This window comes from Haemorhous mexicanus, chromosome 37 (assembly GCF_027477595.1).
Source record: "Haemorhous mexicanus isolate bHaeMex1 chromosome 37, bHaeMex1.pri, whole genome shotgun sequence".
Taxonomy (NCBI): domain Eukaryota; kingdom Metazoa; phylum Chordata; class Aves; order Passeriformes; family Fringillidae; genus Haemorhous; species Haemorhous mexicanus.
Window position 1 is genome coordinate 1,019,649 of NC_082377.1, and position 15,222 is coordinate 1,034,870.

At 59.8% G+C, this 15,222-nt stretch overlaps 1 protein-coding gene across 1 annotated transcript in view; it reads right to left on the reverse strand.

The window, feature by feature from the left end:
- DLG4 (discs large MAGUK scaffold protein 4) overlaps positions 1–15,222 on the reverse strand; it is a 54,694-nt gene that overhangs the window by 3,464 nt on the left and 36,008 nt on the right. The window contains 6 exon segments of the mRNA XM_059872590.1: positions 239–330; positions 3,877–3,986; positions 5,112–5,284; positions 11,244–11,345; positions 11,490–11,537; positions 12,746–12,804. Coding sequence (XP_059728573.1) covers positions 239–330; positions 3,877–3,986; positions 5,112–5,284; positions 11,244–11,345; positions 11,490–11,537; positions 12,746–12,804 — 584 coding nt within the window.

A 15,222-nucleotide genomic window follows, 5' to 3' on the forward strand; every position in this document is an offset into this window, starting at 1 on the left:
TGCCCAGGTGTATCCCAGCTGTGCCCAGGTGCCCCCAGGGGTATCCCAGGTGTATCCCAGGTGTGCCCAGGCGTGTCTCAGGTGCCCCCAGGTGTATCCCAGCTGTGCCCCCAGGTGTATCCCAGCTGTGCCCAGGTGTGCCCAGGTGCCCCCAGGTGTGCCCAGGTGTATCCCAGCTGTGCCCAGGTGTGTTCCAGGTGCCCCCAGGTGTGCCCAGGTGTGCCCAGGTGTGTCTCACCTGAGAAGCACTCGGTGAACTCCTGCTCCAGTTTGGTGGCTCTGTCGAACGCTTTCCGCGCCTGCTCCTCGCTCACGCGCTTGGAGATCTCCCTGGGGGGGCGGGGCCAGGTTGGGACACGCCCACCTCACCTGGCCACGCCCACAACCACCAACAGCCAGGCCCACCTCACCTGGCCACACCCACAATCCCCACAGACCCGCCCACCACACCTGGCCACGCCCACAGTTCCCAGGAGACCACCCAGTTCACCTGGCCACGCCCACCATCACCTGGCCACGCCCCAAATATTCCCATAAATATCTGGCCACGCCCATCACATCTGGAATTCCCAGGACACGCCCACAAGCCCCGCCCACATCCCAGCTTCATTCCCTGAGGCCATCCTCAAAACCACACCCACTTCCCACTTGTCAATCACAGCCCCCCCACCCACCGTGTTCAAAGCCCCACCCATTATGCAAATTAGCCCCTCTGCTTTCCTACATGGCCACGCCCCCTCCTGCCTCAGTTTCCCTCTCTGTGCCCAAACGACCGAAAAATCCTCAAAGTCCGCCCAGAATGGCTGCCCAGGTGTGCCCAGGTGTGCCCAGATGTGTGCCCAGGTGTGTGCCCAGGTGTGCTCAGGTGTGCCCAGGTGTGCTCAGGTGTGCCCAAGTGTGCCCAGGTGTGCTCAGGTGTGCCAGGTGTGTGCCCAGGTGTGCTCAGGTGTGTGCCCAGGTGTGCCCAAGTGTGCCCAGGTATGTGCCCAGGTGTGTGCCCAGGTGTGTGCCTAGGTGTGTGCCCAGTGTGCCCAGGTGTGCCCAGGTGTGACCAGGTGTGACCAGGTGTAACCCAGGTGTGCTCAGGTGCCCCCAGGTGTGCCCAGGTGTGCCCAGATGTGCCCAGGTGTGCCGAGGTGTGCTCAGGTGTGCCCAGGTGTAACCCAGGTGTGCTCAGGTGTGTGCCCAGGTGTGCCCAAGTGTGCCCAGGTATGTGCCCAGGTGTGCCCAGGTGTGTGCCTAGGTGTGTGCCCAGGTGTGCCCAGGTGTGTGCCCAGGTGTAACCCAGGTGTGCTGAGGTGCCCCCAGGTGTGCCCAGGTGTGCCCAGGTGTGCCCAGATGTGCCCAGGTGTGCCCAGGTGTAACCCAGGTGTGCTCAGGTGTGTGCCCAGGTGTGCCCAAGTGTGCCCAGGTATGTGCCCAGGTGTGTGCCCAGGTGTGTGCCTAGGTGTGTGCCCAGGTGTGCCCAGGTGTGCCCAGGTGTGACCAGGTGTGACCAGGTGTAACCCAGGTGTGCTCAGGTGCCCCCAGGTGTGCCCAGGTGTGCCCAGATGTGCCCAGGTGTGCCGAGGTGTGCTCAGGTGTGCCCAGGTGTAACCCAGGTGTGCTCAGGTGTGTGCCCAGGTGTGCCCAAGTGTGCCCAGGTATGTGCCCAGGTGTGCCCAGGTGTGTGCCTAGGTGTGTGCCCAGGTGTGCCCAGGTGTGTGCCCAGGTGTAACCCAGGTGTGCTGAGGTGCCCCCAGGTGTGCCCAGGTGTGCCCAGATGTGCCCAGGTGTGCCCAGGTGTAACCCAGGTGTAACCCAGGTGTGCTCAGGTGTGTGCCCAGGTGTGCCCAAGTGTGCCCAGGTATGTGCCCAGGTGTGCCCAGGTGTGTGCCTAGGTGTGTGCCCAGGTGTGCCCAGGTGTGACCAGGTGTAACCCAGGTGTGCTCAGGTGTGCCCAGGTGTGCCCAGGTGTGCCCAGGTGTAACCCAGGTGTGCTCAGGTGTGCCCAGGTGTGCCCAGGTGTAACCCAGGTGTGCTCAGGTGTGCCCAGGTGTGCCCAGGTGTAACCCAGGTGTGCTCAGGTGTGTGCCCAGGTGTGCCCAGGTGTGTGCCCAGGTATGCTCAGGTGTAACCCAGGTGTGCTCCAGTGTGCCAGGTGTGCCCAAGTGTGTGCCCAGGTGTGCCCAGGTGTGTACCAGGTGTGCTGTGCTCAGGTGTGCCAGGTGTGCCCAGGTGTGCTCAGGTGTGCCCAAGTGTGCCCAGGTGTGCACGGGTGTGTGCCCAGGTGTGCCCAAGTGTGCCCAGGTGTGCTCAGGTGTGCCCAGGTGTGCACAGGTGTGTACCAGGTGTGCTTCAGTGTGCCAGGTGTAACACAGGCGTGCCCAGGTGTGCTCAGGTGTAACCCAGGTGTGCCCAAGTGTGTGCCCAGGTGTGCCCAGGTGTGCCCAGGTGTGCTCAGGTGTGCACAGGTGTGTACCAGGTGTGCTTCAGTGTGCCAGGTGTAACACAGGCGTGCCCAGGTGTGCTCAGGTGTAACCCAGGTGTGCCCAAGTGTGTGCCCAGGTGTGCCCAGGTGTGCCCAGGTGTGTGCCCAGGTGAGCTCAGGTGTGTGCCCAGGTGTGCCCGGGTGTGTGCCCAGGTGTGCCCAGGTGTGTGCCCAGGTGTGCCCAGGTGTGCCCAGGTGTGTACCAGGTGTGCCCAGGTGTGTACCAGGTGTGCCCAGGTGTGTACCAGGTGTGCTTCAGTGTGCCAGGTGTAACACAGGCGTGCCCAGGTGTGCCCAGGTGTGCCCAGGTGTAACCCAGGTGTGCCCAGGTGTGCCAGGTGACTCACAGCACGTTCTGCAGGGACTTGGGCCGGATGAAGATGGCGATGGGAGCCCCAAAACCGCCCCAAATCCCCCCAAAATCACTGCCCAGGTGTGTGCCCAGGTGTGTGCCCAGGTGTGCCCAGGTGTGCCCAGGTGTGCCAGGTGACTCACAGCACGTTCTGCAGGGACTTGGGCCGGATGAAGATGGAGATGGGAGCCCCAAAACCGCCCAAAATCCCCCCAAAATCACTGCCCAGGTGTGTGCCCAGGTGTGTGCCAGGTGTGCCCAGGTGTGCCCAGGTGTGCCAGGTGTGCCCAGGTGTGCCAGGTGACTCACAGCACGTTCTGCAGGGACTTGGGCCGGATGAAGATGGCGATGGGAGCCCCAAAACCGCCCAAAATCCCCCCAAAATCACTGCCCAGGTGTGCCCAGGTGTGCCCAGGTGTGCCCAGGTGTGCCAGGTGTGCCCAGGTGTGCCCAGGTGTGCCAGGTGACTCACAGCACGTTCTGCAGGGACTTGGGCCGGATGAAGATGGAGATGGGAGCCCCAAAACCGCCCAAAATCCCCCCAAAATCACTGCCCAGGTGTGCCCAGGTGTGCCCAGGTGTGCCAGGTGACTCACAGCACGTTCTGCAGGGACTTGGGCCGGATGAAGATGGCGATGGGAGCCCCAAAACCGCCCAAAATCCCCCCAAAATCACTGCCCAGGTGTGCCCAGGTGTGCCCAGGTGTGTGCCCAGGTGAGCTCAGATGTAACCCAGGTGTGCTCCAGTGTGCCAGGTGTGTGCCCAGGTGTGCCCAGGTGTGCCCAGGTGTGCTCAGGTGTAACCCATGTAGGCCCAGGTGTGCCCAGGTGTGCCCAGGTGTGCCCAGGTGTGTGCCCAGGTGTGCCCAGGTGTGCCCAGGTGTGTGCCCAGGTGTGCCCAGGTGACTCACAGCACGTTCTGCAGGGACTTGGGCCGGATGAAGTTGGCAATGGGAGCCCCAAAACCGCCCCAAATCCCCCCAAAATCACTGCCCAGGTGTGCCCAGGTGTGCCCAGGTGTGCCCAGGTGTGCCAGGTGTGCCCAGGTGACTCACAGCACGTTCTGCAGGGACTTGGGCCGGATGAAGATGGCGATCGGGTGCAGCTGCGCCGCCTGGAGCCGCCGCACGGCGTTGGCCGACACGTCCAGGATGCAGTGCTTGCCCTGCAGGTGACACAGGTGACACAGGTGAGCCCAGGTGTGGCGCAGGTGTGCCCAGGTGTGCACCAGGTGTGCCCCAGGTAAGCCCAGACCACACCCAGGTGTCCCCAGACACGTCCAGGATGCAGTGCTTGCCCTGCAGGTGACACAGGTGAGCTCAGGTGTGCCCAGGTGTGCCACAGGTGTGCTCCAGGTGTGCCCCAGGTGTGACCCGGGTGTGCCCAGGTGTGCCCCAGGTAAGCCCAGACCACACCCACGTGACCCCAGACATGTCCAGGATGCAGTGCTTGCCCTGCAGGTGACACAGGTGAGCCCAGGTGTGGCACAGGTGTGGCACAGGTGTGCCCAGGTGTGGCACAGGTGTGGCACAGGTGTGCCCAGGTGTGCCCCAGGTGTGCCCAGGTGTGGCACAGGTAAGCCCAGACCACACCCAGGTGTCCCCAGACATGTCCAGGATGCAGTGCTTGCCCTGCAGGTGACACAGGTGAGCTCAGGTGAGCCCAGGTGTGCCCCAGGTGTGCCCCAGGTGAGCCACAGGTGTGCCCAGGTGTGCCACAGGTGTCCCCAAGGTGTGCCCCAGGTAAGCCCAGACCACACCCACGTGACCCCAGACATGTCCAGGATGCAGTGCTTGCCCTGCAGGTGACACAGGTGAGCCCAGGTGTGCCACAGGTGAGCCCAGGTATGCCCCAGGTGTGACCCAGGTGTGCCCCAGTTGTGCCCAGGTATGACCAGGTGAGCTCAGGTGTGCCCCAGCTGTGCCCAGGTATGACCAGGTGAGCTCAGGTGTGCCCCAGCTGTGCCCAGGTATGACCAGGTGAGCTCAGGTGTGCCCCAGCTGTGCCCAGGTATGACCAGGTGAGCTCAGGTGTGCCCCAGCTGTGCCCAGGTATGACCAGGTGAGCTCAGGTGTGCCCCAGCTGTGCCCAGGTATGACCAGGTGAGCTCAGGTGTGCCCCAGCTGTGCCCAGGTATGACCAGGTGAGCTCAGGTGTGCCCCAGCTGTGCCCAGGTATGACCAGGTGAGCTCAGGTGTGTCCCAGGTGTATCCCAGCTTTAGCCAGGTGTGCCCAGGTGTGTTCCCACACTCCCCCAGGTGCCCCCAGGTGTGCCCAGGTGTGCCCTCACCTGCTCAGCCACCTCGCGCACCGATTGGACGCTGGTGCCGTACAGGTGGCTGTTGTACTGCCCCGCCTCGATGAACTTGTGGCCCTGGATGTCCTTCTCCATCCGCTCCCGCGAGGCCACGAAGTGATAATCGCGCCCGTCCACCTCGTACTCGCGCTTGGGCCGCGTCGTGTCTGCAGGTGGGACAGGTGGGACAGGTGAGACACACCTGGGACACACCTGGGACAGGTAACACCCCTGAAATGGGGGATAAACGGGGCCCAGGTGTGCCCAGGTGTGATAATCGCGCCCGTCCACCTCGTACTCGCGCTTGGGCCGCGTCGTGTCTGCAGGTGGGACAGGTGAGACAGGTGTGACACACCTGGGACAGGTGAGACACGCCTGGGACAGGTAACGGGTGTGAAATAGGGGATAAAGGGGGCCCAGGTGTGCTCAGGTGTGATAATCGCGCCCGTCCACCTCGTACTCGCGCTTGGGCCGCGTCGTGTCTGCAGGTGGGACAGGTGAGACACACCTGAGACAGGTGAGACAGGTGAGACACACCTGGGACAGGTAACACCCCTGAAATGGGGGATAAATGGGGGATAAACGGGGCCCAGGTGTGCCCAGGTGTGATAATCGCGCCCATCCACCTCGTACTCGCGCTTGGGCCGCGTCTGCAGGTGGGACAGGTGTGACACACCTGGGACAGGTGAGACACACCTGGGACAGGTAACACCCCTGAAATGGGGGATAAACGGGGCCCAGGTGTGCCCAGGTGTGATAATCGCGCCCGTCCACCTCGTACTCGCGCTTGGGCCGCGTCGTGTCTGCAGGTGGGACAGGTGGGACAGGTGAGACACACCTGGGACACACCTGGGACAGGTAACACCCCTGAAATGGGGGATAAACGGGGCCCAGGTGTGCCCAGGTGTGATAATCGCGGCCATCAACCTCGTACTCGCACTTGGGCCGCGTTGTGAGACAGGTGAGACAGGTGAGACACACCTGGGACACACCTGGGGCAGGTAACACCCCTGAAATGGGGGATAAAGGGGGCCCAGGTGTGCCCAGGTGTGATAATCGCGCCCGTCCACCTCGTACTCGCACTTGGGCCGCGTCTGCAGGTGGGACAGGTGGGACACACCTGAGACAGGTGAGACACGCCTGGGACAGGTAACGGGTGTGAAATAGGGGATTAATGAGGGATTAATGGAGCCCAGGTGTGCCCAGGTGTGATAATCGCGCCCGTCCACCTCGTACTCGCGCTTGGGCCGCGTCGTGTCTGCAGGTGGGACAGGTGTGACACACCTGGGACACGCCTGGGACACACCTGGGACAGGTAACACCCCTGAAATGGGGGATTAATGGGGCCCAGGTGTGCCCAGGTGTGATAATCGCGGCCATCGACCTCGTACTCGCGCTTGGGCCGCGTCGTGTCTGCAGGTGGGACAGGTGGGACAGGTGTGACACACCTGGGACAGGTGAGACACGCCTGGGACAGGTAACACCCCTGAAATGGGGGATAAACGGGGCCCAGGTGTGCCCAGGTGTGATAATCGCGCCCGTCCACCTCGTACTCGCGCTTGGGCCGCGTCGTGTCTGCAGGTGGGACAGGTGGGACAGGTGAGACACACCTGGGACACACCTGGGACAGGTAACACCCCTGAAATGGGGGATAAACAGGGCCCAGGTGTGCCCAGGTGTGATAATCGCGCCCGTCCACCTCGTACTCGCGCTTGGGCCGTGTTGTGAGACAGGTGGGACAGGTGGGACACACCTGGGACACACCTGGGACAGGTAACACCCCTGAGATGGGGGATAAATGGGGGATAAACAGGGCCCAGGTGTGCCCAGGTGTGATAATCGCGCCCGTCCACCTCGTACTCGCGCTTGGGCCGCGTCGTGTCTGCAGGTGGGACAGGTGAGACACACCTGAGACAGGTGAGACACACCTGGGACAGGTAACACCCCTGAAATGGGGGATAAACGGGGCCCAGGTGTGCCCAGGTGTGATAATCGCGCCCGTCCACCTCGTACTCGCGCTTGGGCCGCGTTGTGTCTGCAGGTGGGACAGGTGGGACAGGTGTGACACACCTGGGACAGGTGTGACACACCTGGGACAGGTAACACCCCTGAGATGGGGGATTAATGGGGGATAAACAGGGCCCAGGTGTGCCCAGGTGTGATAATCGCGCCCGTCCACCTCGTACTCGCACTTGGGCCGCGTCTGCAGGTGGGACAGGTGGGACACACCTGAGACAGGTGAGCCACACCTGGGACAGGTAACGGGTGTGAAATGAGGGATTAATGGAGCCCAGGTGTGCCCAGGTGTGATAATCGCGGCCATCGACCTCGTACTCGCGCTTGGGCCGCGTCGTGTCTGCAGGTGGGACAGGTGAGACACACCTGGGACAGGTGAGACACACCTGGGACGGGTGAGACACACCTGGGACACACCTGGGACAGGTAACGGGTGTGAAATGGGGAATAAATGTGATCTGGGTGTGGCCCAGGGGTAGCCCAGGTATATCCCACCTGTCCCAGGTGTATCCCAGGTGTGCCCAGGTGTGTTCCTGATGCCTCCAGTTATATCCCAGGTGTGCCCAGGTGTATCTCAGGTGTGCCCAGGTGTATCACAGGTGTGCCCAGGTGTGTTCCTGATGCCCCCAGGAGTATCCCAGGTGTGCCCAGGTGTGCCCAGGTGTTTCCCAGGTGTGCCCAGGTGTATCCCAGGTGTGCCCAGGTGTATCTCAGGTGTATCCCAGGTGTATCCCAGGTGTGCCCAGGTGTGCCCAGGTGACTCACGGGGCACGCAGGACCCGAATTTCTCGGGGAACTCGGACAGGAGCTGCCCATGTGTGCCCCCAGGTGTGCCCAGGTGTATCCCAGGTGTATCCCAGGTGTGCCCAGGTGTATCCCAGGTGTGCTCAGGTGTATCCCAGGTGTATCTCAGGTGTATCCCAGGTGTATCCCAGGTGTGCCCAGGTGTGCCCAGGTGACTCACGGGACACACAGGACCCGAATTTCTCGGGGAACTCGGACAGGAGCTCCCCAGGTGTGCCCCCAGGTGTGCCCAGGTGTATCCCAGGTGTGCCCAGGTGTGCTCAGGTGTATTCCAGGTGTGCCCAGGTGTATCCCAGGTGTGCCCAGGTGTATCCCAGGTGTGCCCAGGTGTGCCCAGGTGTATCTCAGGTGTATCCCAGGTGTGCCCAAGTGTGCCCAGGTGACTCACGGGGCACGCAGGACCCGAATTTCTCGGGGAACTTGGACAGGAGCTCTCCATGTGTGCCCCCAGGTGTATCCCAGGTGTATCCCAGGTGTGCCCAGGTGTGCCCAGGTGTGGCCCAGGTGTGCCCAGGTGTGTTCCTGATGCCCCCAGGTGTATCCCAGGTGTGCCCAGGTGTGCCCAGGTGACTCACGGGGCACGCAGGACCCGAATTTCTCGGGGAACTCGGACAGGAGCTCCCCGTGTGTGCCCCCCAGGTGTGCCCAGGTGTGCCCAGGTATATCTCAGGTGTATCCCAGGTGTGCCCAGGTGTATCCCAGGTGTGCCCAGGTGTGCCCAGGTATATCTCAGGTGTATCCCAGGTGTGCCCAGGTGTGCCCAGGTGTATCCCAGGTGTGCCCAGGTGTGCCAGGTGACTCACGGGGCACGCAGGACCTGAATTTCTCGGGGAACTCGGACAGGAGCTCCCTGTGTGTGCCCCCAGGTGCATCTCAGGTGTGTCCCAGGTGTGCCCAGGTGTATCCCAGGTGTGCCCAGGTGCCCCCAGGTGTGCCCAGGTGTATCCCAGGTGTGCCCAGGTGACTCACGGGGCACGCAGGACCCGAATTTCTCGGGGAACTCGGACAGGAGCTCCCCAGGTGTGCCCAGGTGTGCCCAGGTGTATCCCAGGTGTATCCCAGGTGTGCCCAGGTGTGCCCAGGTGTGCCCAGGTGACTCACGGGGCACGCAGGACCCGAATTTCTCGGGGAACTCGGACAGGAGCTGCCCATGTGTGCCCCCAGGTGTGCCCAGGTGTGCCCAGGTGTGCCCAGGTGTATCCCAGGTGTGCCCAGGTGTGCCCAGGTGTATCCCAGGTGTATCCCAGGTGTATCCCAGGTGTGCCCAGGTGTATCCCAGATGCCCCCAGGTGTGCCCAGGTGTATCCCAGGTGTATCCCAGGTGCCCCCAGGTGTGCCCAGGTGTATCCCAGGTGTGCCCAGGTGTGCCCAGGTGTATCCCAGGTGTATCCCAGGTGCCCCCAGGTGTGCCCAGGTGTATCCCAGGTGTATCCCAGGTGTGCTCAGGTGTATCCCAGGTGTATCCCAGGTGTATCCCAGGTGTGCCCAGGTGTGCCCAGGTGTGCTCAGGTGTATCCCAGGTGTGCCCAGGTGTATTCCAGGTGCGCCCAGGTGTATCCCAGGTGTGCCCCCAGGTGTGCCCAGGTGTATCCCAGGTGTGCCCAGGTGTGCCCAGGTATATCTCAGGTGTATCCCAGGTGTGCCCAGGTGTATCCCAGGTGTGCCCAGGTGTATCCCAGGTGTATCCCAGGTGTATCCCAGGTGTGCCCAGGTGTGCCCAGGTGTGCCCAGGTGACTCACGGGGCACGCAGGACCCGAATTTCTCGGGGAACTCGGACCGGAGCTCCCCGTGTGTGCCCCCAGGTGTGCCCAGGTGTGCCCAGGTGTATCCCAGGTGTGCCCAGGTATATCTCAGGTGTATCCCAGGTGTATCCCAGGTGTGCCCAGGTGTATCCCAGGTGCCCCCAGGAGTATCCCAGGTGTGCCCAGGTGTGCCCAGGTGTGCCCAGGTGACTCACGGGGCACGCAGGACCCGAATTTCTCGGGGAACTCGGACAGGAGCTCCCTGTGTGTGCCCCCCAGGTGTGCCCAGGTGTATCCCAGGTGTGCCCAGGTGTGCTCAGGTGTATCCCAGGTGTGCCCAGGTGTGCCCAGGTATATCTCAGGTGTATCCCAGGTGTGCCCAGGTGTATACCAGGTGTGCCCAGGTGTGCCCAGGTATATCTCAGGTGTATCCCAGGTGTGCCCAGGTGTGCCCAGGTGTGCCCAGGTGTGGCCCAGGTGTGCCCAGGTGTGCCCAGGTGTGCCCAGGTGTGTTCCTGATGCCCCCAGGTGTATCCCAGGTGTGCCCAGGTGACTCACGGGGCACGCAGGACCCGAATTTCTCGGGGAACTCGGACAGGAGCTCCCCGTGTGTGCCCCCAGGTGTGCCCAGGTGTGCCCAGGTGTGCCCAGGTGTATCCCAGGTGTGCCCAGGTGTGCCCAGGTGTGCCCAGGTGTGCCCAGGTGTATTCCAGGTGTATCCCAGGTGTATCCCAGGTGTATCCCAGGTGTGCCCAGGTGTGCCCAGGTGTGCCCAGGTGACTCACGGGGCACGCAGGACCCGAATTTCTCGGGGAACTCGGACCGGAGCTCCCCGTGTGTGCCCCCAGGTGTGCCCAGGTGTGCCCAGGTGTATCCCAGGTGTGCCCAGGTATATCTCAGGTGTATCCCAGGTGTATCCCAGGTGTGCCCAGGTGTATCCCAGGTGCCCCCAGGAGTATCCCAGGTGTGCCCAGGTGTGCCCAGGTGTGCCCAGGTGACTCACGGGGCACGCAGGACCCGAATTTCTCGGGGAACTCGGACAGGAGCTCCCTGTGTGTGCCCCCCAGGTGTGCCCAGGTGTATCCCAGGTGTGCCCAGGTGTGCTCAGGTGTATCCCAGGTGTGCCCAGGTGTGCCCAGGTATATCTCAGGTGTATCCCAGGTGTGCCCAGGTGTATACCAGGTGTGCCCAGGTGTGCCCAGGTATATCTCAGGTGTATCCCAGGTGTGCCCAGGTGTGCCCAGGTGTGCCCAGGTGTGGCCCAGGTGTGCCCAGGTGTGCCCAGGTGTGCCCAGGTGTGTTCCTGATGCCCCCAGGTGTATCCCAGGTGTGCCCAGGTGACTCACGGGGCACGCAGGACCCGAATTTCTCGGGGAACTCGGACAGGAGCTCCCCGTGTGTGCCCCCAGGTGTGCCCAGGTGTGCCCAGGTGTGCCCAGGTGTATCCCAGGTGTGCCCAGGTGTGCCCAGGTGTGCCCAGGTGTGCCCAGGTGTATTCCAGGTGTGGCCCAGGTGTATCCCAGGTGTATCCCAGGTGTGCCCAGGTGTGCCCAGGTGACTCACGGGGCACGCAGGACCCGAATTTCTCGGGGAACTCGGACAGGAGGTCGTCGTTGACGCGATCCTTGGTGGGGCCCAGGATGATGATCGGCCGCGCGTAGTGAACTGGGGAGGGCAAAAAGAAAAAAAAAACCCCAAAATCGCCCAAAATTCCCCAAAATTCCCCAAAATCCCCCCAAATTTGGGGGGTCCCGAGCTCCCCCCAGGAGGGGAAATCCCGAAATTGGGGGATTTCAGCCCAAAATTCACCTTCCATCTGCGTCACCGTCTCGTAGCTCAGCACGGCGTCCTCGCGGCCTGCGGGAAAACCCACAGGTTTTGGGGATTTTTGGGGGAATTTGGGGATTTTGGGGATTTTTGGGGATTTTGGGGATTTTTTAGGGGATTTTTGGGGATTTTTTAGGGGATTTTTTTGGATTTTTGGGGGAAGTTTTGGGATTTTTGTGGGAATTTTTTGGGATTTTTTGGGATTTTTTTTTGGATTTTTGGGGGGATTTTTTGGGGATTTTTGGGGGATTTTTTGGGGATTTTATTTGGATTTTTTGGGGATTTTTGGGGGATTTTTTGGGATTTTTGGGGATTTTTTGGGGATTTTTGGGGGATTTTTGGGGGAATTTTTTGGGGATTTTTGGGGGATTTTTTGGGATTTTTGGGGATTTTTTGGGGGAATTTTTGGGGGAATTTTTGGGGATTTTTGGGGGAATTTTTGGAATTTTTGTGGGAATTTTTTGGGATTTTTTTGGGGATTTTTTGGGATTTTTTGGGGGAATTTTTGGGATTTTTGGGGGAATTTTTGGGGATTTTGGGAGGATTTTTTGGGATTTTTGGGGGGATTTTTTGGGATTTTTGGGGGATTTTTTGGGGATTTTTTTTTCTTTTCTTTGGAATTTTTGTGGGAATTTTTTGGGATTTTTTGGGGGATTTTTTTGGGATTTTGGGGGGATTTTTTTTATTTTTTGGGGATTTTTTTGGGATTTTTTTGGATTTTTTTGGGATTTTTGGGGATTTTTTTTTTTTTTTTTGGAATTTTTTGGGATTTTGGGGGGATTTTTTGGGATTTTTGGGGGATTTTGGGGGGAATTTTTGGGGGATTTTTTGGAGATTTTTTGGGGGGAATTTTTTGGGATTTTTTGGGTGCAATTTGGGGGATTTGGGGGAATTTTTTGGGGGAAATTTTGGGGGAATTTTTGGGGGAATTTTGAGGATTTTTGGGGGAATTTTGGGGAATTTTGGGTGGAATTTTCAGAAATTTTTGGGGATATTTTGGGGGAATTTTGGGATGAATTTTGGCGAATTTTTGGGTGGAATTTGGGGAATTTTTGGGTGGAATTTGGGGGATTTTTGGGTGGAATTTTTGGGGATTTTGGGGAATTTTTGGGTGGAATTTGGGGGATTTTGGGGAATTTTTGGGTGGAATTTTTGGGGATTTTGGGGAATTTTTGGGTGGAATTTGGGGAATTTTGGGGAATTTTTTGGGGGGAATTTTGGGGATTTCCAGGCCCCACCTTGAGCCCCCGGCCCCCGATCTTTGGCCTTGAGCCGCGTCCACTCCCGGCGCTCCACCCTGCAACCAGTAAGGACCAGTTTGGACCAGTAAGGACCAGTCTGGACCAGTAAGGACCAGTCTGGACCAGTAAGGACCAGTTTGGACCCATAAAGACCAGTTTGGACCAGTAAGGACCAGTTTGGACCCATAAGGACCAGTCCGGACCAGTCTGGACCAGTAAGGACCAGTCTGGACCAGTAAGGACCAGTCTGGACCAGTAAGGACCATTCCGGACCAGTAAGGACCAGTCTGGACCAGTCCATTCCCAGTAGGCACCAGTAAGGCTCCAGTTCCTTCCCGGTGGGTCCCAGTTAAACCAGTAAGGTTCCAGTGCCCTCCCAGTACAAACCAGTGACTCCCAGTGCTCCTAAACCTCCTCCCAGTATAAACCAGTCCCTCCCAGTCCCTCCCAGTCCCTCCCAGTGCCATTGAACCCCATTGAACCCCATTGTAACGGCTCCAAATCCACTCCCAGTATAAACCAGTACAAACCAGTGACTCCCAGTACAAACCAGTGACTCCCAGTATGAACCAGTGACTTCCAGTGCTCCTAAACTCCGTCCCAGTGCCCTCCCAGTCCCTCCCAGTCCCTCCCAGTGCCCTCCCAGTGCCATTGAACCCCATTGTAACGGCTCCAAACCCACTCCCAGTATAAACCAGTACAAACCAGTGACTCCCAGTACAAACCAGTGACTCCCAGTATGAACCAGTGACTTCCAGTGCTCCTAAACTCCGTCCCAGTCTCTCCCAGTGCCCTCCCAGTCCCTCCCAGTCCCTCCCAGTGCCATTGAACCCCATTGAACCCCATTGTAACGGCTCCAAACCCACACCCAGTATAAACCAGTACAAACCAGTGACTCCCAGTATGAACCAGTGAGTCCCAGTGCTCCTAAACTCCGTCCCAGTGCCCTCCCAGTGCCCTCCCAGTGTCTCCCAGTGCCCTCCCAGTGCCCTCCCAGTGCCATTAAACCCCATTGAGCCCCATTGTAATGGCTCCAAACCCACTCCCAGTATAAACCAGTACAAACCAGCGGCTCCCAGTACAAACCAGTGACTTCCAGTACAAACCAGTGACTCCAGGGCTATTCCAGTGAGTCCCAGAGCCCTCCCAGTCCCTCCCAGTGCCCTCCCAGTCCCTCCCAGTGCCCTCCCAGTGCCCTCCCAGTACCATTGAACCCTATTGAACCCCATTGTAACGGCTCCAAACCCACTCCCAGTATAAACCAGTACAAACCAGTGGCTCCCAGTACAAACCAGTGGCTCCCAGTACAAACCAGTGACTCCAGGGCTATTCCAGTGAGTCCCAGTGCCCTCCCAGTGCTCCTAAACCTCCTCCCAGTCCCTCCCAGTGCCTCCCAGTCCCTCCCAGTACCATTAAACCCCATTGAACCCCATTGTAACGGCTCCAAACCCACTCCCAGTATAAACCAGTACAAACCAGTGGCTCCCAGTGGCTCACCGGTGCTTGCTGGGCACGAAGCCGATGTCGGGGGGCTGCTGGGGGGGCAGCACCAGCCGGGCCTGCCACCACTCCCAGTGCTCCCAGTAACTCCCAGTGCCCTCCCAGTGCCATCGAACCCCATTGTAACTGCTCCAAACCCACTCCCAGTATAAACCAGTACAAACCGGTGGCTCCCAGTACAAACCAGTGGTTCCCAGTATGAACCAGTGACTCCCAGTGCTCCTAAACTCCGTCCCAGTGCCCTCCCAGTGCCCTCCCAGTCCCCTCCCAGTACCATTAAACCCCATTGAACCCCATTGTAACGGCTCCAAACCCACTCCCAGTATAAACCAGTATAAACCAGTGGCTCCCAGTACAAACCAGTGACTCCAGGGCTATTCCAGTGAGTCCCAGTGCCCTCCCAGTGCTCCTAAACCTCCTCCCAGTCCCTCCCAGTGCCTCCCAGTGCCCTCCCAGTGCCATTAAACCCCATTGAACCCCATTGTAATGGCTCCAAATCCACTCCCAGTACAAACCAGTACAAACCAGTGACTCCCAGTACAAACCAGTGACTCCCAGTATGAACCAGTGACTCCCAGTGCTCCTAAACTCCGTCCCAGTCCCTCCCAGTGCCCTCCCAGTCCCTCCCAGTGCCCTCCCAGTGCCATCGAACCCCATTGTAACGGCTCCAAACCCACTCCCAGTACAAACCAGTACAAACCAGTGGCTCCCAGTACAAACCAGTGACTCCAGGGCTATTCCAGTGAGTCCCAGTGCCCTCCCAGTGCTCCTAAACCTCCTCCCAGTCCCTCCCAGTGCCTCCCAGTCCCTCCCAGTGCCATTAAACCCCATTGAACCCCATTGTAACGGCTCCAAACCCACTCCCAGTATAAACCAGTACAAACCAGTGACTCCCAGTACAAACCAGTGACTCCCAGTATGAACCAGTGACTCCCAGTGCTCCTAAACTCCATCCCAGTCCCTCCCAGTGCCCT